This window comes from Oryctolagus cuniculus, chromosome 4 (assembly GCF_051225735.1).
Source record: "Oryctolagus cuniculus isolate XC-2025 breed Fujian yellow rabbit chromosome 4, ASM5122573v1, whole genome shotgun sequence".
Classification (NCBI taxonomy): Eukaryota; Metazoa; Chordata; class Mammalia; order Lagomorpha; family Leporidae; genus Oryctolagus; species Oryctolagus cuniculus.
Window position 1 is genome coordinate 145,218,478 of NC_142870.1, and position 27,562 is coordinate 145,246,039.

Genomic DNA, 27,562 nt, shown 5'->3' on the forward strand with positions numbered 1-27,562 from the left:
ACACCCTGGGAGGCAGCAGTGATGGCTCAAGTACTTGTGTCCCTGCCATCTACTTAGTAGATCCGGATTGCCTCAGGTCTCCTGGCTTCAGCTTGACCAGGCTATAACAGGCACTTGAAGAATGAACCAGCAGATAGATTGTGTGTATGTGTGTCTGCCTCTCAAATAAATAAATTAAAAATTACTGCAAAAAAGGAATAAACAATTTTTAAAGGAAATATTTTTGTAATGTCTGTTTATCTTCATCTACTTAAAAGGCATAGCAACAGAGGCAGAGATCTTCCATCTGCCAGTTCATTTCCCAAATGCCAGCCATAGCCAGAACTGGACTAGGCCAAAGCTAGGAACCCAGAACTCTGGTCTCCTGACTGGGTGGCAGGGGCCCAAGCACTTGAGCCACCATCTGTTGCCTCCAGGAAAGCTGGATTGGAAACCGAGGTGCCCAGAGTTAAACCAGCAGTGTTATGTCATGTAGGTGTCCCAAATGGCAGCTTTCACCCAGTGTGCCACAACACCCTCCCCTATAATTTTGATTTTTAAATAAATTAGTAAACATTTTATAGAGATTTCTTAGTTTTAATTTCTAGTATAGTATAGTATAAATATATAACATGTAAATCAAGGCTTTGGGAAGTTCTTAGTAGTTTTAGAGGCATAAAGAGGTGCTGAAAACTAAAAACTCAGAATTTCTGCTCCACAATGTACCAACAGTCACATATTAAAAATACTTTTAAGAATTACCAGTAATGGCCTAAAATTCAGACACAATAGAATAAATAAATTGTGGGATATTCTAAAAACTACAGGAATAAAATTTAGCAGTTTGTGGATACCTGTAGAATGTATTAACCTTAAATATAAATGTTGAAGTCAGGCTTGAATTAATACATATTGCATGATTCCATTCATGTAGTATTCATAATCACTTATAGTAAATTCTAAGGCTGCAGGCTTAATTATTAAAATATACTGATTAAAAATCAACAACTGCTATCCTTAAAAGAGAGATTATATTGAGAGAAGATACTGGCAATGTTGTTTCCTGACCTGGTGGTTACACAGGTATTTTTTGCTTTATAATAATTCATTAAGATTTATGTAGTTTTTGGTATGAATATTACATTTCACATTAATGCTTTAAAACAAAAGAGAACATTGATTATAAAATTTGTGTAGATACTTGTTTCAGGTACTTCAGTTACATAATTTGGATAGAAATACTTTTACCAATCTCTTAAGAATTTGAAGTTTTTATGATACTGTTTTTGTTTAAAACACAATGTTATTTGTGTTCATGTTAACATTTGTTATGTATTTTCTAGATTAACATGTTAATCCTTTTTTTAACCAAATATTTTGTACATTTTCATTACGTCTACAATAATTGACTTGAAACTATCAAAAACATAAATGTTATTCTCTTTAGTACTATACAAGTATAAATTATCTCATTCATTTGATTTTTTTTTCTTTTCTAAAAAAGGTTTTTTCTTTTCATTTGATACAGATAGTCGTGCAGGCACTGCAGTGTTCCCATTACTCGATTCTTTGGCAGTTGGTGAAAATTACTGATGGGTCTCCCTCCAAAGTAAGTAAGAGTTTGTGAAGGCAGGAGAGTTATTATTAAAATAATAATTTACTTAACTAATGTTTATTAATTTGTTATGTTGCAATATAAGGAATAACCTTTAATATGTTAATCTATTACTAGTTTTACTTTATAAGTATATATTTACCTTCTTATGGAAGACATTAAAATAACAGATGCGTCATTGTGTGTTTATACATATATACAATTTAAATTCTTGTAAGAAATAGCTATCAAAGACATGAGTGAAAAAAGTAGAATATTGTATAGAAAAAAGTATTGAAAGGCAGTAGTATTTAGCTTTCATTCTAGCAGTATGGCCCTACAAGTCCAAAGTGAACAACCCTTTTGAATCAAAAACAACTTAAAGTATTGGATTAAAAATATTTTTTGATAGAACCTATACACAACCACGCAAATCAAAAAGAAACATATAAGTTAAGGAATAAATAAAGTAGGAGCCAAGGAACTAAAAAGAACATTGACACCTACTTCATTTTGAAAATCTCTAATTTAGACCATGTTTAAGGTCTTTACATAGTTGAATATCTTAATAAGTAGCCATGTGTTACTAATATAGTTGGGATCCTAAAGAGCTACTATCCACTCAAGCACAAACCGGAAGTCACATCAGTTCCCTTCATGAGCTAGGGGATAAAAGTTCCTGTCTTAAAATTTGTCAATATTTAAGTGGGGAAAAATTGGTTATTATTATGAAATTTAATAACCATGAATTAACTATCACTTGGGTTTTCATCCTGAATTCATATTATTTAAATGATCAAAAAGGAAAAAAGAAAAAAAACAGATTGAGACAGGTAGTTATCTCCAATCACCTAACAGTATCAAGTGTAAATCTGTAGGTAATTTCCTTAAAGAATTTTCCAACAATAAAATTTAAATAATAGCAAAAAATAACTCAGTTGAAAAGAGGACATAAAGCCATGAATAGAACCACAAAGAGAATCAGAAAAAAATAAAAAAAAACTTTACATATTGACATTATCTGACATAAAGATAAAATACTTTATTATTTCGTGAAATGAAAGAGGCTTGAACATAGGGTTAAAAAAGGGAACATTTGCTCAAAAAAACAAAGATATTAGGATGTTTGTGTTTCCTCATCTTGTTAAATAAAGAAGGTATTTAACCAGTAAATATGATTAATATATTTGCACATAAAACCAGCAGCTTGGTAGCAGATGATATTTTTTCCTTTGAGAAAACATTTTTTCTTCTGATTAATAATAATTAGTGGTTGTTTTTTTAAAATGTTAATTAAAAGGATAGTAATATATTGATTAACCTCATGGTTTTCCTATTATATTGGCAATTTCAGTCTTAAAAAGCAAAATCTAATATTAACCCTCCTTATTAGTAACAAAAATTATTTTAAAACTGTATTTCATTTCCACGTTTTTTTTTTGAAATGTTCTTTAGTATGGTAAACTAAAAGAGTGTATATTTGTTAAAATTTCACGATTAGAAATTTTTCAAAACTTTTGTTTTCATCTGGTTAAGTTTTTATTTTTCATTTTTTTCTTGGACATTGTTTTGATTGAGTTACTTATATTTTGACAGTGCTGAAAACTGCATTTAGTGAATTCAGAATACATATTTATCTAAACATTTAACATAATTCAGTGCTTAGCCACTCTTTATATCTAATTTGATTTTTGTCCTTTTACATTTATACTCCATAACTGGATGAGAAACTATTCTTAAACCTACTACTTTGAATTTTTCTATTTTCTTAATCCTCTTAGACCAGAATTTTAGGACTCCTTGCCTTTCTATTGAGATTTTGTCTGACATGTTCTTCTAATAAAACACAGCTTCATTTTATTATCAGTCATACTATATATTTTGTGGTTGTCTTTCCACAGTAGCTATGTAGATCTTGTGGCCAGCACTGATTTTCTCTATGTGAAAAAGAATACTGAGGTATCTTTTAGGTGCTTTATAATTCAATTGATTTCATTTGTGGCTTTGTGTACATTTAAATCATATGTGAAATTCTCCTTACTTAAGTGTCTCAACTCATTTCTTCTCACTTTGAACTTGTGAGGAATTTTTTAAATCCAAATTATATTCAAGAATGTTTGTGTATGGAGTGTGCCTATAGTTTAAAAGTGGTTCTTTGTAATGATCTGTAAAGCATGAATTCTAAAGACAATTGCAAACTTTAATCTTTCATTGCTAAGATTCTTCCTCTTAAAACAATAACTCATATGTAATGATTACTACATAAGGAACTGCCAGACTTTCTGATCTCCTGTTGGTATAGAGTATCTGAAAATTTGAGAATCATATACATAATCTATGTAAACATATAGTTTATAATTTTAACATCCCACAGATGTCAACTTCCTAACTGTAGTTCCAGCCACAGCATTAACTTAAGTAACCTGGAGGCAAATTATTTAAATAACTTTAAAGTAGATAATATATGTCAAAACACTTTATGAGCTGTAAAGTGCTTTCCAGGTGTTAACAACTAAAAAAATCTGTTATCTGTGCCTTCCTTTACTTGTTAGTGAAACTAAAAATTGTATTGTTCCAGTATTTGCAAGCTCTAAAGTTCTGCAATTGATGCGAATATTAATTGCTAAATTGAAGGTTTCTAGATAGATATACAAGAATCTTAACAGTGGTTACCTCTGGGAAATAGGATTTCTTTGGGAGCAGGCATAAGAAGAAGACAACTTTACTTTCCACTTTTCAAAAAAAAGATTTGCTTGGGGGATTGTTTGTGTTGGTGTTTAACATAATTTTATCACAAAAAATCTTTGTAAAGATTTATCTAATTATTTGAAAGGCACAGTTACACAGTAAGGAGGGAAGGAGGGAGAGAGAGAGAGGGAGGTTTTCTATCTGCTAGTTTACTCCCCAAATGGCCTCAATGGCCAGGATTGAGCCAGGCCAAGGCCAGGAGCTTCTTCCTTGCCTTCCACATGGGTGCTGGGGCCCAAGGACATAGGCCATCTTTTGCTGCGATGCTGGTGCTGCAGACTGTGGCTTAACTCCCTATACCACAGCACCAGCCCCTGTCACAAAAAAAAATCTTAGTAACCATTAGAAAAGCATCTTGATTCTCCATCCTAATCTCAAGTTTGGTTTATCACATACAACTCACAAAATTGTTGGACTGGAATGAATCCTAGAAATATACTTAATGTGTTCTTTGTCTTATTTGCTATAACAACATTATTCTTTTGTTTATATTAGAGCTAGAAGGGGATTTGAAAATCATTTGATGAGACTTGCTAATTTTAGGTAAAGCTTAGAAGGAGACCTAATGTGATATTACCATATTGATGTTTTATAAATCAATAAACACAAACACACCAATTAAATCTTCCCAGTAATCCTATAGAATGCATGTTACAGTTCCATTTTATGGATAAGGAACCTGAACCTTAGAGATTGGAACTTGCCTAAAAGCAACAGATTTTTAGTGCAAGTATTTTGAAACTGAAGCTAATGGTCCTTCTTTAAATTCTTGTGGTTAACAAGCTTTTAGTATACCTAGCTCTGGAGGGTTTGGTTGTGGTGGTTATTTTTGTTTTTAGCAAATTTTCTACAGACATATCAGTTGACTCTTCCTTGAATACAAACTGGCATTGTCTGTTAATTGTGTATAGCCCAGTAATATCACATTACTGGGTTTCTTCCATCAGTTAGTATACCTAAGGATGTTTAGGTGAGACATTACCATGATTTTAAATGGCTCAGTTTATAATGCCAGTCATTAAAGTACAATAAATGGAGGACTTGTTAATGATGCACCTAGAACTCTATCCCTTTGTCCCTCTTTCAGTTTTTTCTAAAGTTTAAAGGTACACAGTAAATATTGGAATACTTATAAAAGCTAAATATTTAATATTTCTAATGTTCGTCCTTTAGAAGCTACCTGAAAGTTGCATCGGTTAGTTTATTAGCTAGTGACAGAGCAAGCGGTTGACTGTTGTCTGTTTCTTTCTCTAGTCATTAATACATTTATAGAAAGTTTTTAGTGTTTTTAGTGTAGAGTGGTTTTCAATAATCTAGGCTGTCTTATACACATGCTCATTGTATTAAAAAAAGGAAAAATATAAAATGTGTAAACAAAACTTCTAACTCTTATCCAATGGATAACCACTGTTAATATTCTGGTGTATTTTCTTTTAGTTCTTTTTCTTACATATACTTTTAATCCTATTTATGATTTTGTATCTTCATTGAACATAACTTGTTCTTCAGTTATGGAAATGTTTATAAAATATTTTTGATGTATGCATAATTGTCCATCATGTAGCTGTACTGTAATTTATTTTACTCTCCTTTCTTTTTACTTTTGAACATTTTTACTAATAAAATAAATGATATGATGGACATTCTTTTACAAAAGCTTGTTTGTGTTTTCTTTCATCTTGAATTCTTAGAAATGGAATTACTAGGTCAATAATTTATGTACTTTTAAGATTCTTGATATATGTTGCCTAATGATTTTTAGAGAGTGCTCTGTAAATTTTATTTTTCTTACCATGAGTACTGTCATTCAGGAGAATATGAATAGTAGTTATATTTGAAATTTAAATTCACTATAACTTAACAGTAAGCACTATAACTGAAGATTATTAGAAGAATATATCAAGAATAGGCTTAGATCTTTATTTGAAATGGAAGTGTACTGGGTTTCACCAATGGGTATTTCCTCTGTTCCCCTAATTTCCAGAGTTGAAGCTCTCTGGCAATCTCAGAGGTCATGTTCAGTATACTTTGCTGCGTTGCCCCCTAGTGCTGTTCCTGTAGAAGCAGTCTTCAATTTTTCTTCTCTGTAGCAGAAAACATTCTTCCTTCAGCTCCTTCTGGACATATACAAAGACATATAAAGATCCAGGTAAATAAGCGTTAGGGTTACAATAATGCCCCTATTGCCTTCTTGGGCCTAGAGAGCTAGGAGTTTCCTCAACATTTTTTTCCTCAGAGGAGCTGTCCTGTTTCTATAATCTTATATTTGTACTACTCTGTGCCTTGCCCTGCATGTTTGTATTCTCAGCTGTGGTAGGGAGGACCTGGGACAAACATCCCTGCTTTCTTCAAGACCCTGGCCCTAGTAGTAATCCTTTAAATCATGGAAAGTCAACATTTCCTAGGTAACTACAAGTCAGATTATTGTTGAGATATTTAACTGCAAAATTTGTTTCTCAGTCACTCTCTAGATTACATGTTCTCTTTTGCAAATTCCAACTTGATGCCATTCAAACAAACTAGAGAATGCAGGAATGAGGGTAAAATAAGATGGAACTGTTAGTGGCCAAGCCCCATGAAGGGACTTTTTTTTTTAATGATTGATTTATTAACTTGAAAGTCAGAGTTACACAGAGAGAGTAGAGGCAGAGAGAGAGAGAAGTCTTCTATCCGCTGGTTCACTCCCCAGTTGACTGCCAACGGCAAGAGCTGTGCCGATCTGAAGCCAGGAGCCAGGAGTTTCTTCAAGGTCTCCCATGCGAGTGCAGGGACCCAAGAACTTGGGCCATCTTCTACTGCTTTCCCAGACCATAGCAGAGAGGTGGAGCAACCAGGACTCAAACTGGAGCCCATATGGGATGCCTGCACTGCAGGCAGTAGCTTAACCTGCTATGCCACAGCACTGGCTCCAAATAGATATATTTAACACAAACATATATTTGTAGAAATGGGCTCTAATGCATAAAAATTCTACTGATTGCTTTCTATATCTCTTTTTTACCTCCTCCTTCAGAACAGCAGTGAACAAGAAGTATCTCATTCATTTCTTTGCTCCATATTCCTATAACAAAATACATCTTGTACCTCTCCATCTGCAGAGGTTACTTCTTTGAGAGAAAGGGAGTGGGGGCCAAATGTGAGCAATGATAGCTATCCCTATGGGAACAAAATTTTAGCAGTATATTATCGTCAGAAATGAGCTCTGAGAGTTTCTCATGTCTGAGTATGACTGACCTAGCCTCGGAGACATAGGACCAGTGACTTTTTTTTTTTTTTTTTTTTAATTGCAGAGAGAGGGAGAGACAGATCTTCATCCACTGATTCACTCCCCAAATGGCCACAGTGGCCAGGGCCGGGCTGATCTGAAGACAGACGCTAGCAGACACACACCTTTTATTTCATAAAAAATCCTATCCTCATTAATTATCTAGTTACTTTTGAAGACTTTTTTATTTGTTCCATGACTCCAGAGTTCTTTCCTGAGTGTTTTCGTGTTAATATTTTGTCTAATTGATAGTACCTGATTGGTCAAAAAAGTCAGTGGAAAAACAACCATGTCTTCTATATCTTTTTCCTTTTTCAGTTCAGGGTGTTCCTTTGGAAACGAGAAATAAATATGTTCAAATCAGGAAAAAAACAAGTCATGGTATCAGTATCCCATTAAGTGTTCCATGTTGTGTCTTCAACCCTTTTCCTGGGCCTCCATGTAGAGGAATTTCTGTTCTACTTGGGAAAACCTCCCCTTGAAGCATAGCTTAAGCTTCCTCAGCTTCACTAACCCTGTCTACCTGGATACTGGTTTTACTTACAAAAGAACAGTAGCATTTAAAGCATTTCATTTACAAATACATGAATGCCTTAAGATATTTAATAATTATTAATAAGAGGTAGGACTGTGAATAGCTATTCAAAGTAACAATTACTACAATATAAAAATGTATTTTAACTGAACTTATCAGAAACTTAATACTAACAGTATTTAAACAAACGTAACAGTTCCCACTTTCTGGTTTAGAGATGAGAGATTTTCTGCACCAAAATTAATGGTAGTTAATTAAAAGTTTTATTTCCTGTCAAATCATTATTTGAGTAGAAAGGAAATAGGTGTCTTATACTACTTAATATACCCTGAGTGGTACAGTAATGCGTTTTCCAACCTATAGCAGTTTTTCTTATTTCATAAATGTTTTCCTAGTACTTAACAATTAGTGGATGTTTATTAAATGACTTCTTGTTGCTGACCCAATTTGTACAGTAAGCTCTCAGTTCTTGTATTCTGGAGCAGAATCTGTGGAGTTAAATCTGAGTTCAAATTTTGACTTCGTTTCTTAACCACCTGTGGCAAGATAAGCAAGTTACTTCACTTTAAGCCTCATATTTCTAATATATAAAGTGGGAATGCTGGATAGGTTAGTTGAAAAAGAAACTGGTAGAAGTATTTCAGTTAACAATCAAAAATGTTTCTTTGACATTCTGTTTCAACCCTAGTCTTTACTTTCCTAATCTTCTCTTGCCAAAGCCAAGAGTTATATTAAATGAACTGTTATCTGAGTCTATGAGAGTATTTGAACATACTCTGTGGCTGTGTCTGGTATAAGCTTGGGGTGCAGTGTGATAGCTATTGTCTTCTATCTGAATTTTGATATAATTTGGGAATTCAAATCTCTAACTCTAGTCCTAATAGTAACAATGTTCCCTCTGAATCCTTTAGCTTCCTTCATCTTTGTACACTACAGGAAAGAGAAATCAAGATATTTTGGAACTACAATAGGCAGCTTAAGGGTTCCTGGATTATTAATGGGTTAGCCCTTGAGAAGATGGCAGGCTTCAGCAAGTGGGGATTCACATCTCCAAAGACAGAAACAACACTGAAAACTAGGTGTTATATTTGAGGTTTAAATATCCAAAACTCAAATACTTACAGTGTATTCACAAAAGCTTCATTCTGCTGAGATGAGTCTTATGACTTGCCGTGACCTATTTTTTTTTGTCTTAGTTTCACCCCATCAATGTTTTATTAACTGATTGCTTTATAACCTTTTCAAAATTCCAAGCTTCCTGGGATGAGTCTTTTTTTTTTTTAAGGATATCTTACTTTTTTATTAAAAAGTTTAACAAGGCCGGTGCCGCCGCTCAATAGGCTAATCCTCCGCCTGCGACGCCGGCACACCAGGTTCTAGTCCCGGTAGGGGCGCCGGATTCTGTCCTGGTTGCTCCTCTTCCTGTCCAGCTCTCTGCTGTGGCCCGGGAGTGTAGTGGAGGATGGCCCAAGTGCTTGGGCCCTGCACCTGCATGGGAGACCAAGAGAAGCACCTGGCTCCTGGCTTTGGATCAGCACGGTGCACCAACCTCAGCATGCCGCCAGAGCAGCCATTGGGAGATAAACCAACCGTAAAGGAAGACCTTTCTCTCTCTCTCTCTCTCTCTCTCACTGTCCACTCTGCCTGTCAAAAATAAATAACTAAATAAATAAATAGTTTAACAGAAACTAACAGATTGTTCATATTTACAAGATGCCATGGGATGTTTTCACACATGTGTACATTAATATCATCCAATCAAAGTAAATACATTTATGCCCTCAAATATCTAATATTTATTTATAGTAGAAACATTTAAAAATGTTAATTGGTAATTTAAAGAGAAAACATACAGTATATTAACATTGTCTGTATTAATCCTACTGTGGAACAGCACTCCTGAACTTTAATACCATTCTAACTATGACTTAGTACCCATTAGTCAACCAGGATGAGTCTTTTTACTCTCTTTTGCCTTTCTCCATTCTCTTGTTATTACCCAGGCTAATGTTTTTATCAGAACCTGTAAGCTCACTGAGAGGCAGCTGAGGCAACAAATCTGATAAGGTTTCCTCAACTGGTTTTAGAGGAAAGAGTCCATGTTAAAGGGACACCCTTAAATACAGCCTTTGCCATGACCTGAATAATGGAAACATTCAGGAGTTGACTCTCCGGAGAATATCTAGGTTATCATAGTGCCAATCCCACATGCCTTGCTTATGAGGCATATCAGTTGCTTCATTTGGGTGTTCCACTTGGATTTTTTTTTTTTTTTTTTTTTTTTTTTGACAGGCAGAGTGGACAGTGAGAGAGAGAGACAGAGAGAAAGGTCTTCCTTTGCCGTTGGTTCACCCTCCAATGGCCGCCGCGGCCAGCGCACTGCGGCCGGCGCACCGCGCTGATCCGATGGCAAGAGCCAGGAGCCAGGTGCTTTTCCTGGTCTCCCATGGGGTGCAGGGCCCAAGCACCTGGGCCATCCTCCACTGCACTCCCTGGCCACAGCAGAGAGCTGGCCTGGAAGAGGGGCAACCGGGACAGAATCCGGCGCCCCAACCGGGACTAGAACCCGGTGTGCCGGCGCCGCTAGGCGGAGGATTAGCCTAGTGAGCCTAGTGAGCCGCGGCGCCTGCCCCACTTGGAATTTATATGTAGAAATTGAACAGTCCCCCTTCCCAGGGTGAAAAGACCATAACAGTGGCTTTTGTCCAGTGAACCAGGATGGCTACTAGCTATCTCATTGAGTAGTAAGCTAGGGGTCCTGCATCAATTCAAACACTCTCTTCTACTCTGTTGCATGGAAAAACATGATGTAAGAATCCAATCTTTTTAAAAAGATTTATTTATTTATTTGAGAGGCAGAGTTAGAGAAAAAAGAAAGACAGAGATCTTCCATCTGCTGATTCACTCCCCAAATGGCCACAGTGCCTGGGACTGGGCCATTCCAAAGCCAGAAGCCAGGAGCTTCTTCCAGGTCTCCCATGTGAGTTCAGGGGCCCAAATACTTGGGCCAACCCCACTGCTTTCCCAGGCACATTAGCTAGGGGCTGGATAGGAAATAGAGCAACCAGGACTTGAACCAGAGCACATGTGGGATGCCAGCACTTCAGACAGCAGCTTAACCAACTGTACCACAGTGCCAACCCCAAGAATCCAGTTTATTAAAGGCTCCTTCAGAAGCTGATTATAATTATCTACAAAATGAAACAGTTCCTTCATATTCAACATTCTGGTCTCAGTAGTTTCTTGGTTTTTTTCCCTCACCCTACTTGACCACATATTTGGTGACCAAAGAAGATTTAAAGGTACTTTGTGTTGACCTGGTCTAATTTTCTCCCTTGTGGAGCTGGCGCTGAGGCTTAGTGGGTAAAGCTACCTCCTGCAGTTCTGGCATTCCATGTGGGTGCTGGTTTGGGTCCTGGCTGCTTCACCTCTTATCCAGCTCCCTGATAATATGCCTAGGAAGGCAGTGGAAGATGGCCCAAGTCCTTGGGCCCCTGCACCCACATGGAAAACCCGGAAGAAGCTCAGCTTCTTTGGATCCGCCCAGCTCTGGCCATTGCAGCCATTTGGGGAGTGAACTAGCTGATGGAAGACTTCTCTCTCTGCCTCTGCCTCTGCCTCTGCCTCTGCCTCTGCCTCTGCCTCTGCCTCTGCCTCTCTGTAACTCTGCCTTTCAAATAAATAAATAAATAATTCTTAAAATAATTTTCTCCTTTGTGTATATATATATAGCTTTAAGGCTAATGGCCTAAGCTTAGACTGTCAACATCTAAGCTTGGTCCAGAGCTTCTTGGCCCAACCCAGCAGTCTCTTTTTTACTGTTATCTTAATTATTACTAGGGGATTATGTTTGCTATGCTTTTCATTATTTTCCCTTATGTATCCTATGTGTCAGCTCTGTGGAAGTTGGTTCTGCTGCCATCTCTAAACTCCACTGGTAACTTATCCTTTTAGTAATTGAATGCAACACAGGTATAGGTTCATACCATGGACAACCAGATGTCCATTCAGGAATCAAAGGTTCTTCATCCTCCACCCATTTATATATCCTCCTCTAAACCATGTGTTTCCATGAGCCAAGGACATTCTAGCAAATTCCATCACTGCCACTGAATGTAAAGAATATTGAGGAATAAACCAAATTTAGTTTCTCCTGTACTGTCACTTCTATACCTTCTCCTCTGTGACTGCAGAAGAACGGAGATTCACACATTAAATCAGTTCCGCAGCAGACTGAGTTTCTCCTATTCAATTCTGACTCCTGGATGGCATCAGAATAATCAGATTCCCACAATTTGAAAGCTCCTCGCCACAAGACTGCCCCTACTTAACATGCCAGTTATTTTACCTGTATTTCTGACCAACTTTCTAAAATTAGGGTTTCTACAGCTGTCTCTTTGGGGTCAGTGAATTTACTAGAGTGGCTCAGAGACATCAGAAGAAACACTTTTCTTAGATTTATAAGTTTACTATTAAAGATAAAGATGAATATCAGATAAAGAGATAAGTTAAGAAAGGCACTTGGGTAGGGCATGGAGTTTCCATACCTCACTTTCTGGGAACCTGCATGTGTTGAGCTACCTGGAGCTCCTGGAATCCAGGAGCTTTTGGGTTTTCACTGAGCTCTCATTTCATAGGCATGATTTACTACAAAGAGTGATTTTAGATTTAAATTTATAGCCCTTAAAATGTAGTACTTGGTATATAATCTGAACAACCTCTCTACTTAACTGGCCTATTTCATGTCATCTCCATTTCTTTTAGAAAAGTATCATTTTTACACAAAATTTTAACACCCCCATGGTAAAAAATCCCCTGTCAGGACTTCCTTATCGCCCTCAGAATATCCAAATGATTTAACATGACATTTTAAATTTGCTTCCATCTAAATAGAAATAGATCTTGACTTCCTCTTTAGCTTTCTCTCTCGCTACTCCCTTCCCTATTTATGTCCCAAGTGTAATAAATTAATAGTTCCTCAGAAGTACTTTCAAACATTTGAAAATCTGTGCTCTATCTGGAATACCCCTTCTGTAGCTAGATAATTTTTGTTCATCATATACTTTATCTTCTTTGGGAACTCTTCTGTGACTTTTTTAAAGATTGCTTTATTTATTTGAAAGTCAGAATTAGACAGATCTTCCATCTGCTAGTTCACTCCCCAAATGGCCACAGTGGCCAAAGCTGAGCCAGGCCTAAGCCTGGAGCCCTTCCAGGTCTCATGTGGATGGCAGGGGCCCAAACACTTGGACCATCTTCTGTTTTTCCCAGGCCCTTACAGGGAACTGGATTGGAAGTGGAGCAGCTTGGACATGAATCAGTGCCTATATGGGATACCAGCTTCTCAGGCAGCAGCCTTACATGCTACGCCACAATGCCAGCCCCTGCAACAGCTTTTAATTCAGAATGTTGAAGTTTGGTTATTGGATATTCATCTGAAGGAACATAAAATATTCTGAAGATAGTGTCTGTTTTACTACTGTGCACAAGATGAGCTTATTTCTTTTTCCAAGTGTTGCAGAAGTTGTCGCTCCCCCTCTTCGTGGAGGAACGACACAGGACCCTGCGCTGTTCTTTTGTCTGCTCGGCCCTCCCCGGGTTTGCTGCTGGTTCTTCCCGGGTTGGCTACCGTCCCTTCCACCTCCGTGGAAGGGCGGTTCCCCCTGCCACATTCCCCACTTCCGCGGGGGAGCGGCACACCGCCGGCCGGCTCTCTCGGGGGCTGCACAGGTGTTCCTTCAGATAGATGTTCCTCTTAGATGTTCCTGGTGCATGCCGTCTCTCTCCTCCTTTATAGTCCTCCTCCGCCAATCCCAACTCGGCTGCCCACACGCCGAGTACGCTGCTCTCCTCCAATCAGGAGCAAGTCCTACAGTTTATTGGCTGAACTGGAGGCAGCTGTGTAGAAGCTGTTTTCTCCTCTCCCAGCGCCATATTGTGGGAGAGCAGATGCATAGAATAAGTCTTAATTCCAGTAACTTAGTCTAGTCCGAGTTGCTCCCCACAGAAGTATGTATCTTGTTTTTGAAGAATCATTATTTAGGATGTGAGGATCCAAAAAAGGAATGAGTACTGTTGTCTGTGCTAAAGAGTTTTGGTGTAATGGAATACTTTCTAGAGTGATTTCTACCTTGTCCTTTGCTTAGGTAATTACTTCCCTTTATAATACTGTGAGCTTTGATATCAGTCCTGTTTTCAGACTCTTGCTGATAATGACCACTTAGCTGGTAAGCCCTCAAATCTGTGTCTGACATATTATATATGCCCAACAAAATTAAATTTCCTTTTTATACTTTTCAAATATTGTTTCATATGGAATGCTATTTGGCCATCTAATTAAATACTCTGCCCATGCAGTCTTAATGGTTTATTTTCTTCCTTTGACAGTTTGTTAAGTGCTAAGACTATGAGAGAAGTCAGTACACATTTGGTGCTCAGTTAATTTTTTCAGTGCTGCAGTGCTCCTTAACCTTACTACCACCAGTTAGTATGTGTTAGAGGAAAGACTAATAATTTTATATCAGCCTAAAAAACCACATTTATATAAATGAAAATCTATTGGGAACAATCATACTGAGTATTCCATTGCTAAAAAGGACTGTTTGGGATCATCAGTCTCACTGTCCCTTTTTCAATTAGAACCAATAATCAGGAAATAGCTATGTTAATTGATTGTCAGTAATAACTAGTTTTATGAATTTCCTTGATAGTAGTCCACTTTGGCTACTTACCATGTATTACTCTTTTTTATCAGTTTTTTTAGTATATTGTTAATTCATGCTTACAAAATTAAATGTTTCTTACAGGAGGATTTGTTGGTATTGAGGAAAACAGTGAAATCCTTTTTGGCTGTTTGCCAACAGTGCCTATCTAATGTTAATACTCCAGTAAAGGAACAGGTAAGAAATTACCAGTTAAGGACTCTCAATAAACACTCAAACACCTTGATTAACAGTATGATGTAGTTTTGTTATGACAGTTCTTAGTAGATATAGCTCTTGCTAAAATTTATGGGACCTAAGACAGAAATATAGATATCTCAACATTTAAGTTATAAAATGAATTAATAGACTTGTTATTATAAAATCTATTCTGTCTTTTTACTTGGACAAATATCCTCTCATCATCTAGAAGGCCAGGTTCAAATTTAGAATTCCTGGGTCCTGAGATTTCTGTCAGAATATTGAAGGTTCTGAGAACTGATCTGAGCTTGCCCTTTTGTTGTAAACTCTTCAGCTCTTTTCCACACTGGGAAGAGCTTCTCATACATATATGTAAATACTTCTTCAACTCTGTCAGCACCCACCCCAAACAGCTGCCTCTTGTCCACCTTGAAGCCAAGGAATGCACACTGGGGACAAATTATGCCTAGAAAAGAGGCCTTTGTAGGCTCTGACAACAGGATTAGGTGTGTTAGGACAAGGAATCTTTGAATCTCTGTTCTTGAACACTGGTATAGAAGTGGGAGGTGTTAGGTGGGGCTATCCCTTTGGTCTACCATACTCCTTACAGACACTTGAAGAAGGGCCCAGCTCAAAGAGTGAGCCCTAGGTACTATTTCCATGAAGTGATTTTGTAATTTATTTCTTTAATTAATTATGTTCTGTTAGAGAATAATTTTACATAAAATACAATGTGCCTTTCCTATATTGTTTCTTATTTTGATATTAGGTTAGAAGTTTTCTCATTTACAAATAAATTGTCATAGATCTCTTCTTTATTTAAAATTCTCAGCATTTTACTTTAAGCAGAAACAGAGATGTCCTTCCTTGACCTTACTCCTTTTTTTTCCACATTTTTATTGAATTATTTTTATTTATTTGAGAGAGCAAGCTCCCATCTGCTGGCTCACTCCCCAAATGACCACATGGCCAGGGCTGGGCCATAATAAAACCAAGAGCCAGGAGCTTCATTGAGTCTCCCTTATGGGTAGCAGGGGCCCAAGCACTTGGGCCTTTTTCTTCAGCTTTCTCAGGGACATTAGCATGGAGCTGGATCAGATGTGGTGCAGCTGGGACTCAAGCAGCACACCCATATGGAATGCCTTGTGTTATGGGCAGCGGTTAACCCCCTACACCTCAACACTGGCCCCTAGATAACAGTTTTTATATGAATGATCTCGAACTAAATTTTAAGCATCCCAAATAGTAGCTTAAAAGTTTTGAGAACCGTATAATAATTTGTTGAATTACAGAGTTTGTCTTTAAACGTATGCTAATTATTTCATTAAACAGTGATAATTTATTTCTAAACACTGTGAAAATGTTTTATTAGTTTGTATCTCAAGTTGAGTTTAACTCACTTTTTACAGTTCAAGTCCAAAATTTCTTGATCAGCTGTTTTTGATAAACACAACCAAGTAAAAGGAATAGATTATACAAGTATTAAAGGGAGGGGAGAATGTGACAGTGCCTAATAAGGAAAAATAATTTTATTAAATTCAGAAATTAAAGCTATACAGAATTTAAATATTTAAAGTCTATGCTTTAAAGTCTATGTATGCTTTAATTTAGTATGTTTTACTGATATTGATTTGCAATCATAATTGTATTCATACAATATTTTGCTGATGAATTCCATTTGCATTGCAGGCATTCATGTTACTCTGTGATCTTTTGATGATTTTTAGCCACCAATTAATGACAGGTGGCAGAGAGGGCCTTCAGCCTTTGGTGTTTAATCCTGATACTGGACTTCAGTCTGAACTCCTCAGTTTTGTGATGGATCATGTTTTCATTGACCAAGATGAAGAGAACCAGAGCATGGGTATTTGTAGCTATCATATCATCAATATTACTCTTATTTTACAAACCCCAAAGGATGGGGGGGTATCAAATTCATTCCTAAAAATCACTGAGATTTCTCTTTTAAAAAGTTAACATAGTTATGTAGTTCATAAACCAATAAGAATTAAATGTATATAGTGAAGTCTCCTTTTAACAGTTATCCTTAGAGATCCTTCTCTATCATTGGGTTTCCTTGTTCTTTTTCTAACAACTTATTATGTCCTTGTGTAGATATAGCACAAATTGCATAATCCATCTCATATTGATTGATAAGTGGCTAGTTTTCAATTTTCAGTTGTCACAAACTTATGCTGTACTGAGCAATTGTGCACACTTGTCATTTCCCCCATGTACAAATGTATGCATAGGATAGATGTTATTTCTGATTGCACCAGGTTAATAGTTTTCATTTTAAAGGAAAGTACTCAATTTATTTTCTATTCCTGAGTAATTGCTGCACATAACTTAAATGAGCAAAATACATCTATAAATATTAAATACTGAAAGACTGTTTCAAAACTCACTGATCAAAATTGTGCTGAGCCCACAGAATAATGATTTAGCAAAATTAAACTGAATTGTTAATGATTAGTTGTGTTATTTGAAATAGGTTATTTGTGAAATAGATGATTTAAGCTCTCTAACGTAATTATAGGAAGCATATCTGATCCACAAATCTGTTTGGTATATTAGAGTATTCTTCATAAAACATTTTTAAAAATACTAAACTGAAATAAAGTGTGTGTTTATTTAGAAACTCTCAGGAGACAAAATTTGCCTGCTAGTTTTCTTTAAAAAAATCTCAGATCTTTCATAGTATTGAGGCGTCACAACAGGACTAATTAGTAGAAAGGAAAGAGAGATTGAGAACAACTTCCTTTATGAATATATAAATGTGAAGAAGAAAAAAATGAAGCTGATCCCTGGCCAGACCAGAACATGAGGCGAGGGCAGGGAATAGCCAGTATAGAACCTGAAACAAATGTTATCATCTGGAGACTTATTGGGAAATTTCTGCTAGGATTTAAAAAGTCAGTTGACTAGAACCTAGACTAAAAATTTGAAAAGGAAACATTCCTTGTTTTGAAAATTTTTGGTAGAATTTTAAAATAAAGTTTATGTGCATAACATGGTTTGCAAAATATATTTCTCAGCTGATAATGTAATCTTGTGCATATATTTCCATTGCTTCCCCAAGTATTTTTCCAAAAGCATAGTTTTTACCTGTATCTCAAAAATTTCCAGGCATTCTCTTCTATAGGAATATATTAGCACATTAGCAATACTGAAATAAAAAAGCAAAATTTTAAGGCAAATAGACAACAGAATTGTTGAAGACAATTATTTATTTATTTGAAAGGCAGAGTTACAGAGATAGAGAGGTCTTCCATCTGCTGGTTCACTCCCCAAATGGTCACAAACAGCCAGGGATGGACCAGGCCAAAACCAGGAGCCAGGGACTTCATCAAGGTCTCCTAGTTGGGCCATCCTCCACTGCTTTCCTAGGCACATTAGCAGGGAGCTGGATCTGAAGTAGAGCAGCTGGGACTCGACTGGCGCCCATACGGGATGCCAGCATTGCAGGGGACAGCTTAACCCGTCATACCACAGTGCCAGCCCTGTCAACAGAATTATTGTAACATAAGTATCATATAAACAATCTCTTTATTTGGTTTGTTTATCTTATTAAATATGCAGAGTGATAATCTCCTAGAAAAAGGGAACTTAGTGCCCACCAAATGTTTAATAAATATGTAACTAAATACAAAACCCTAAGATAATCATTCATTACAGCTATCACTTTTTTGTCCCATCTAGAGCTGAATTGTATCTGTTTGTGAAATTATAATATTTAGCTAGTTTTCAATTATACAGATTGTCTACATTGTTGTACTTGGTATAAAAAGTCAAAATTTGTGACAGTTTATTTTCTGTGGTTAGAGGGCGATGAAGAAGATGAAGCTAATAAAATTGAGGCATTACATAAAAGAAGGAATCTCCTTGCTGCCTTCAGCAAACTGATCATTTATGATATTGTTGATATGCATGCAGCTGCAGACATCTTCAAACACTACATGAAGGTATAATTTATTTTCCTCTTCCCATCTAAGTGGCAAATAAATTTGGCTGGAAAAATGAAAAGATGATGACAGAAGCTAAAATTGACAACTTTCACATATTTATTTCAGATAACTTTTTTGGTAAAGTTTCTTTCATTTATATAAGTATACTCTTTGTCAGTATGTACCACTGTATTGATTCCATAGAGAAGGATTGACATGAAAAAACACACTGTCAGATGGCTCTGCATTCCATAAAATCTGTGTTGCCCCAAACCCTCTGAAAAAGCAAAGCTCAGAAATCCTCATGGCGTGGCCAGATAGGAACGGATACTAGGGAACACTTCTCGGTGCCTTATTCTCATACCAGAGAGAATGTTCTGTTTTGCCCATATTCAGAATACTGTGTGTGCCATTTGATTCAGTTGTATCTTTATCTGTGTTTTGTTATTGTTCAATTTCAGTTTGATATAATAACTAATTGTATTTTACAGTTTAAAAAAATAATAAAGTGTGATGAGCACTGTGCTGGTAAACAGAGGATTATATGTTCTAAGGCTTTCACTTTATAGCTAATCATTATAAAAACCCTATGGGTAAGAAGTAATGCCCTCATTTACAGATGAGAAAACTAAAGTTCAGAGAGGTCAGCTTTTCAAAGATAACACAACTGTTAATCAGGATTTGATTTGGGGTTGTCTAGCTTCAAAACACAACTCTTCACTGGATCACTAATTCTCAGCTTGATTATTTTAGTGATAGATGTACAAATCACAGAGCTAGCACTGAATGTAGAGACTTAAGTGAGAGAAACTGGAAAAGGCTTCATAAAACTACATTTAAGCAGGATTTAGATGGAGAGATAAAGTCTTAATAGGGAAGAATTGAGGGAAGAAAAGCCTTTGCTAAGATAGCAGTGGAGATTTAGCTACTACCTGTGTCGACTTAGGTTTCTGTGTATAGTATACAAAGAAATATGAAAGATCTTGCCAAGCTAATTATTGGTATCCAGTTAGACTGTCATATTTGCCCATTGAACCTCGGTGAATGCTTGTTCTTGGTGATCATTTCATTTCTAAGTATTCACAAGCACTGCTTTTAATGAGATATTGTGTGTTCTTGCTTAGGTTAGATACCAAGCTTACTGATACATGAGGGGGCTTCACAACATTTTAATTCCCTTTTTCTACAAACTTTTTGAAACTGCCTCATATTGTTTAGGTAATTATTTCTTAACCTCATTATACATCAGTCATCTGGAGCTGTTTTCAAATTACATGTTCCTGAGTCATATTCATTCTGAATGAGAATATGTAGGGTGGAGCCCAGGCATTTGTGTTGTTTTGTTTAATTCTCCGTATGACATTCTTTCCCTTTGGAAAATAAGATCTATGATTATAACTATCCTCCATTACATTTCCTATTTTTTTTACCTTGCTGCAAAGAGCACAAAAAATGTTTCAATAATTTCTTCAAGTTTTCCTAGAATATGATTCAAGCCTAGGAAGCTAATTCATTGGAATGATATGATGTTGTCTTTAGCTCTTCAGTCAAGCTGCATCTCAGTTCCATTTTACCATTTTTCCTATTATTTTTATGTAGTAGTCCTCCCTTGCTATATGAAGTAGGGAAGGATAAAATGTGTTGATTTCCATTTCCTCCTGATTTCATCTCTTAACAATATTATGTTGGTTTCAAAAAATGAGCCTTACCCAAAACTTGTACCATCCTTAGCATTTTTTTTACATTCTTATGCTCAGTAAAGGCTCATATATTTTGATGAGTATTCTGATAGTTATTTGCTACTCTGATATATGGTATGTGAGTTTTCCCTCCACTTCTGTATTTGATCAGTTCAAATCTGATCTTAAATCTGCCTGCTCAGTTACATTAGTTGAAAAATTCTTTAAATCTTTTATCAAAAGAACTGAGTTACAAAGAAATTAAATGTTTCCTATTCACTGTTGAAGATGTCTATTATTATAGTAAAATATAGACATGTTGGTGAGGGGGGTGAGATGGTACACAGAAGTATTAAATGAAAAGTTAAATCTGTTACCCTAATTTGCCCTTCCCCCTATTTAGGCTCATTCCATGGAAGTAAGCAGTTTTAATTACTTTGGTTTTAGTTCTTCGAGAATTTTCTACCAAAGTTCTGTTTCCACTTTGTAACTTTTTATATGGTATCTGTTGAATCATGTTATGAAGATTGAGGAGTTTCTCACCTACAACAACCACCTCTTTTGGAATCTCCAATTTTTAATTTTATTATTTTAATTTTTAAGATGTATTTATTGATTTGATAGAGAGAAATGTCTTCCATTTACTATTTCATCCCGAATTCCTGGAACATCCCAGGCTGATCCAAGCCTATGCCAGGACCCCTTAACTCCATCCAGGTTTCCCATGTGGGTATTAGGGGCCTGAGTACTTGAGCCATCTTCCATTGCTTTCCTGTTTGCATTAGCAGAGAATTGGATTGGAAGTGGAGTAGCTGGGACTAGAATTAGTATCCCCCTGTTGCTTTGATATAGAATGTTGGCATCATGGGTAGCCGCTTAAACCACTATGCCACAATGCTGGCTCCTCTAGTTTTTTTTTTTTGTTTTATTTTAGTATTATTGTTATTTACTTTATAATCTTAAATATCAAATATGAGGCACTTTAATTTTAGACAGTATCATTTAGCTCCCATGATGATGAAATTAAACTGTGAAGAGGATAATTAAATACTTCAGTGCTCTCCTTTCTTTTACAGATGCATTCTTTATCTCATGAAATTTCAGTACATTTAAAGCTATTTTTTCTTTCCTTTCCTTACAGTATTACAATGACTACGGTGATATTATTAAGGAAACACTGAGTAAAACCAGACAGATTGACAAAATTCAGTGTGCCAAAACACTTATTCTCAGTTTGCAACAGGTAAGAAATTTGGAGAAAGGGAATCAAAGAATTGAAATAATGATAATTGTGCTTTTGTGTTATCTTATTTAAACTAGATCATTTTATCAGTGCATTACTGAGGATATAGTCTGGTACAAAGATATAAATTTTATGTCTTTTGGAAGATTATCCTATAGTTCCACAAATAGTTAAAGTCCTGAGGTGATCTAATCTTTTAATTTAAAAAGAAAAATATAAAAAGTATTTAATGAGAAAAGAGGGCCATTAGTATCCAAATTAAAAATCATATAAATAAGATGTCTAGTAAATGCCTAGTGAATTGAAGTAGAGATTTCAGGGGACCTAGATGTATGTGCATGTATTGTTTATAAAGGTCTCATTACAAATCAGTGGGAAAACGATGGGGACTGTTCAGTAAATGGTGATGAGTCAGTTGGCTGTGTATTTGGAAGAAGTTATAGCCTTACCTAATGTACCCAAGATAACTACTAGGTTGTATACAAATGGTTAAAAATTAAAATTTTTAATAAAATATTTTTAAGCCTTTTAAGAGAAGCCACAAATTTAAAATTTATGATCTTATATACATTTAGGCTTGTATACAAATCAGCATTCTTAACAAAAATTTTTTTAAAAAATGACAGATTAGGAGAAAATATTTCCAAGCATACGTAACAAATCCTACAAATCAATAGCAAAGATAAATAAACCCCACAGAAAAATGAGCAAGAGATATTTTTGAAAAGGCAGTTTTATAGAGGAGGAATATTTTTTAGTCTACTTTATTTGAAAGACAAAGTGACAGACATAGATCTTCTATACACTAGATACTCCCCAATAATAGCCAGCTGGACCAGGCCTAAGCCCAGAACCCAAAACTCAAACTGGGTCTCCTAAGTGAATGGTAGGGACTCTAAAGTGCGTGAGCTATCATCTGCTGCCTTCAAAGGGGTGTATTAGCAGGAAACTGGATGGGAAGCACAGGAACCAGGACGCAAGTCAAAGTGCTTTGAGATGGAATGCAGGCATCCCAGGTAGCATCTTAATTACTGCACCAGCTGTCCCATCCTTCAAGGCAGAATCTTAAAAACCAATAAACATGAAAAAGAAACAGCTTTATTAAGAAGTAATGAAATAGAAGTTGAAACAAAAAGAAACTAAATGAATGTTAAGTATGTGAAATAAATGGCATAAATGAATGTTAAGTATGTGAAAGAAATTGCTCTTGCCTTTTTGGAAGGTAATTATGCAGTTCATTTCAAAATTTAAGATGTATGAAAAAAAAAAAGATGTATGTGAAGGTACTTCAGAATGTTTGTGGAAAAGTGAGATTAGAAGATTTCTCTTAGTACAAAAGTATTTTTGAAATCCATGTATAGTTTTTCCCTAATAAGCATTTCCATGAACTTTTTCTTTTAATAATACTGTTGTGTTTATTTTTATTTATTTGAAAGACAGAGACAGAAATCTCCCATCTACTCTTTCACTCCCGAAATCCCATCAATAGCCAGAGCTGAACCAAGCCAAAGCCAGGAGCTAGAGACTCAATCTGGGTCTTTCATTTGGATGAAGCCATCACATTCTGTCACCTAGGGTATGTGTTAGCAGGAAGCTAGAATCTAGAGTAGAAGCTGAATCTAGAGTAAACTTGAACCCAGGAACTCCGATATGGGATAGGAACATTACATAGAGTGTCTTTAACTGCTATGCCAAATGCCCACCCCTCCATGACCTTTTTAATGGAAAAAGCTATATATCGATTTCAAAATCTTTTCTGCACTAAAAGAAACTTGTTTCCATTTTTCTATGAATTTCTTCAAGTATCCTCATATTCTGTGTAGAAACTAATAATTTTTTCATAGATTTATTTATTTTAAAGTCAGAGTTACACAGAGAGAGGAGAGGGAGAGAAAGAGAGAGAGATCTTCCATCCAATGGTTCACTCCCGAGTTGGCCTCAACGGCCAGAACTACACCGATCAGGAGCCAGGAGCTTCCTCCCAGTCTTCCCATGTAGGTGCAGAGGCCCAAGGACTTGGGCCATCTTCTACTGCTTTCCCAGGCCATAGCAGAGAGCTTGACAGGAAGTGGAGCAACTGGGTCTCGAACTGGCGCCCATATGGGATGTCAGCGCTTCAGGCCAGGGCGTTAACCCACTGCGCCACAGCACCAGCCCCAGAAACTAATAATGAACTTTTTGAAAAATAGCAAGTTCTCAACAGAATACATAGTATTCTACCATTTATTTAAAAATAGAAACTTTATATGTAATGTGTCTAAACTGGGCTAAAGAACTTTTAGACCCTTGAGACTGATTACCTTTAGAAAAAAGAGTGGTATTTGGTAGAAGAGAGAAAGGCAGATTTTTACTTTGAATTTCCTTTGATGGTTTGCAATGAAATGCATTATTGTAGAGCCTGTGCTGTGGCATAGAAGGTTATCCCATATGGGTACCAGTTCAAGTCCCAAGAGCTCCACTTCTGATCCAGCTCCCTGCTAATGCACCTGGGAAAGAAGCGGAAAATGGCCCAAGTACTTGGACCCCTGCACCCACATGGGAGACCCAGAAGTGGCTCCTGGCTCCTGGTTTCGGCCTGGCCTAACCCTAGCCATTTCGGAAGTAAACCAGCAGATAGAAGATTCTTTATCTCTATCTTTCAAATAAATTAATAAATCTTTAAAAAAATACTCATTTTAAATGTAAACTTTAAAATTTAAAGCTGTTGTGTGCAGCTGTATGTGAAAACATTTTTAAATTTTTAACAGTTTATAAACAATTATCTGCAAATAAAGTTAAATATCTAGAGGACCTGCTCCCTCTGTTAATGGTGCAGTAAGTACTTCTAGCCCATCCATTGCTATAAAAACCTGAAAAAATAGACAACATGTTAAAAATGTGCAACACAGGAGCTGTTTCAATGATGTGATTAAATTGAATTCAGAGCTAAGGAAATGAAAAAAATTAAATATAAAAAATACTTCTCAGGACCTTTGCGTAAAGGGAATCAGAAATGGTTTGATAGCCGTCAGAGGAAATGGGGTTAAGGTTAGGGGGATATTTAAGATGTCAGAGGAAATGGGGGTAAGAAGGTTAGGGGGATATTTAAGATGCATGCCTCCAGGAGAGAAGTAGATGCAGTAGAGAGCAGTAAGCACAGAAGCAAAACTGCTGAGTAGGTAAATGTTTTTATTGAAATCAGGACAGTTCACTCCAGATAATAGGAGGAAAGGAAATATGTGTAGATATAATCAAAATCCCTAGATTTGGTGGTCAAACAATTGCCTTTATATTATCTAGTATTCTGAGGTTTTGTCGTCGTTGCTATTTTGACAGAATATATGTAATTGATAAAACCCCACTGTCCAGTTTAAGAACTTTTTTTAGTGTATCTTGTAATGGGTGGGAAAAAAATCATAGATCCAGGCCGGTGCCGCGGTTCACTAGGCTAATCCTCCGCCTAGCGGCGCCGGCACACCAGGTTCTAGTCCCGGTCGGGGCGCCAGATTCTGTCCCGGTTGCCCCTCTTCCAGGCCAGCTCTCTGCTGTGGCCTGGGAAGGCAGTGGAGGATGGCCCAAGTGGTTGGGCCCTGCACCCCATGGGAGACCAGGAGAAGCACCTGGCTCCTGCCTTCGGATCAACGCGGCACACCAGCCGCAGCGGCCATTGGAGGGTGAACCAACAGCAAAAGGAAGACCTTTCTCTCTCTCTCTCTCTCACTGTCCACTCTGCCTGTCAAAAAAAAAAAAAAAATCATAGCTCCATATACCAAATAATCTCTTAACGTAATATTCTTGTCTAGGATATAGTAAAGTTCTGAATGCTGCATTTCATATATTACCATTCTTGTAAAACAATAACAGAATATAGTAGATGTAAACAGCCATGTTACATCTGTTTTCAAATTTGTCTAGCAGGATTTTTTATTTTCACCAGAAAGCCCACCCCATACGGAAAAATATACCAATTTTCTCTCTGCATTTCCACCACTAGCACAAAAGTCAACTCAAGAAACTAGTAATAGATGACCTGAAGTAAGTGAACAAGAATGCTACAGTAAAATTCAGGGAGCAAACACATTTCGTCATACGCGTTTATATTTCTAAATTGTATCACCTATTTGAAAAACAACTTTATTATATTTAAATATTTAGAATATTTCTTAGCTGTATTTTCCCTCTCTTTTTATACAGTTGTTTAATGAACTTGTCCAAGAGCAGGGTCCCAACCTTGATAGGACATCTGCCCATGTCAGTGGCATTAAAGAATTGGCACGTCGCTTTGCCCTTACATTTGGACTCGACCAGATCAAGACACGAGAAGCAGTTGCAACACTTCACAAGTGAGTGAGATAAATTCTTTGTTATATAGAATCTTGTTTACTGAACTGTAACTGAAATAACTCTTTTTTCCCCTATTTTTAAAGTGACAAATGATAGAATTTTCAAGTTAACAAGAACTTTAGAGATTCTCAGCCTTTAAGTTTTAATTTAAAAAACATTTACTTAAACCAATATTCCAACTTATAGTTTTGTACTATAAATGTATGTGACTATATAATAAATTCCACCAGTTCATTATCAGATGTTACTATCTTTAGTGCTGATTTTACTATCTTCCCAAATATTTTTGTGATTTTAGCCCATTGAGAGAACTGTATTAACTATATTAACTATCTGGAAAATAAGATGCTGCTTTATTTTACTTCAGGGATGGCATAGAGTTTGCTTTTAAGTACCAAAATCAGAAAGGACAAGAATATCCACCTCCTAATCTGGCTTTTCTTGAAGTATTAAGTGAATTTTCTTCTAAGCTTCTTCGACAGGACAAAAAGACTGTGTAAGTTGCATGTTGCAAAAGAAGTGTTTTTTGCAATGACACTGTTGAAATTTTCTTTTTTGAAAAATCTTTAATCCTCTAGATATAATTACTACTGATAATTTCAGCTCTGATAGTTTGCTTTTAGGAACTAGAGTTTCTGTTTCCACTGCTCACCTTTCATTACCTTGGAATCTGCAAGATGAAATTAAGCAGGAGAAAATAGTTTCTTACTCTGCAGTTCAAAGACATACAAACATTGGCTGAGCCATGGTGTAATTCTTTCCCCTTTCCTTTAATATTCATTTCATTTTAGTTTTATAAACTGATAGTAAGGAGGATCAGTTATAATAATATGGTAAATAAATTGGAATTTAGAGAAATAACTAATGCTTATGAATATAAGTGATAGTTCTAAGGAAAGATGTTGACTTCACATTAGTTGAAAGTATTTATTAAGCCCCTAATATTGTTGGGGACTGTTCTAAAACTTACGTTCCAGTTTTGCTTTTTAATTTATTTATTTGCAGGAGACAGACAACTCCCATCTGGTGGTTCACTCTCCCAAAGAACTGTAAATAATTCCTGACACAGGAAGCCAGGAACTCAGTCTCTGGGTCTTTTATCTTATATGGGTGACAAGGACTCAACCAGAGCCATTACCAGCTGCCTACTAGGGTACACATTAACAGGAAGTTGGGAGTCAGGGCAGAGCCAGGACCTGAAACCAGGCACTCCAATATAGGATAATGGTGTCACAGGTGGTATCTTAACCCGAGGCTAAATGCCTGCCTCAAAACTTAGGAAGTTCTTAATGCAAGGGGACACGAGGGTTTTAGGTATTAAAATGGGATAATATGAAAGGTTTTAGG

At 36.4% G+C, this 27,562-nt stretch overlaps 1 protein-coding gene and 1 non-coding gene across 7 annotated transcripts in view; both read left to right on the forward strand.

Moving 5' to 3' along the window:
• The window catches only part of STAG1 (STAG1 cohesin complex component), a 381,935-nt gene that overhangs the window by 336,810 nt on the left and 17,563 nt on the right, over positions 1 to 27,562 (forward strand). For all 6 annotated transcript variants that reach the window (XM_002716398.5, XM_070072783.1, XM_070072784.1 and 3 more), the window contains 7 exons: positions 1,508 to 1,588; positions 14,928 to 15,020; positions 16,713 to 16,887; positions 18,849 to 18,988; positions 21,791 to 21,892; positions 26,066 to 26,214; positions 26,583 to 26,711. In XM_002716398.5, coding sequence (XP_002716444.1) covers positions 1,508 to 1,588; positions 14,928 to 15,020; positions 16,713 to 16,887; positions 18,849 to 18,988; positions 21,791 to 21,892; positions 26,066 to 26,214; positions 26,583 to 26,711 — 869 coding nt within the window. The remainder of the gene's footprint in view (positions 1 to 1,507; positions 1,589 to 14,927; positions 15,021 to 16,712; positions 16,888 to 18,848; positions 18,989 to 21,790; positions 21,893 to 26,065; positions 26,215 to 26,582; positions 26,712 to 27,562) is intronic.
• Positions 25,756 to 25,817, forward strand: LOC127483059 (U7 small nuclear RNA). The gene has a single exon (XR_007909028.1). It is a non-coding gene; the product is annotated as a U7 small nuclear RNA (small nuclear RNA).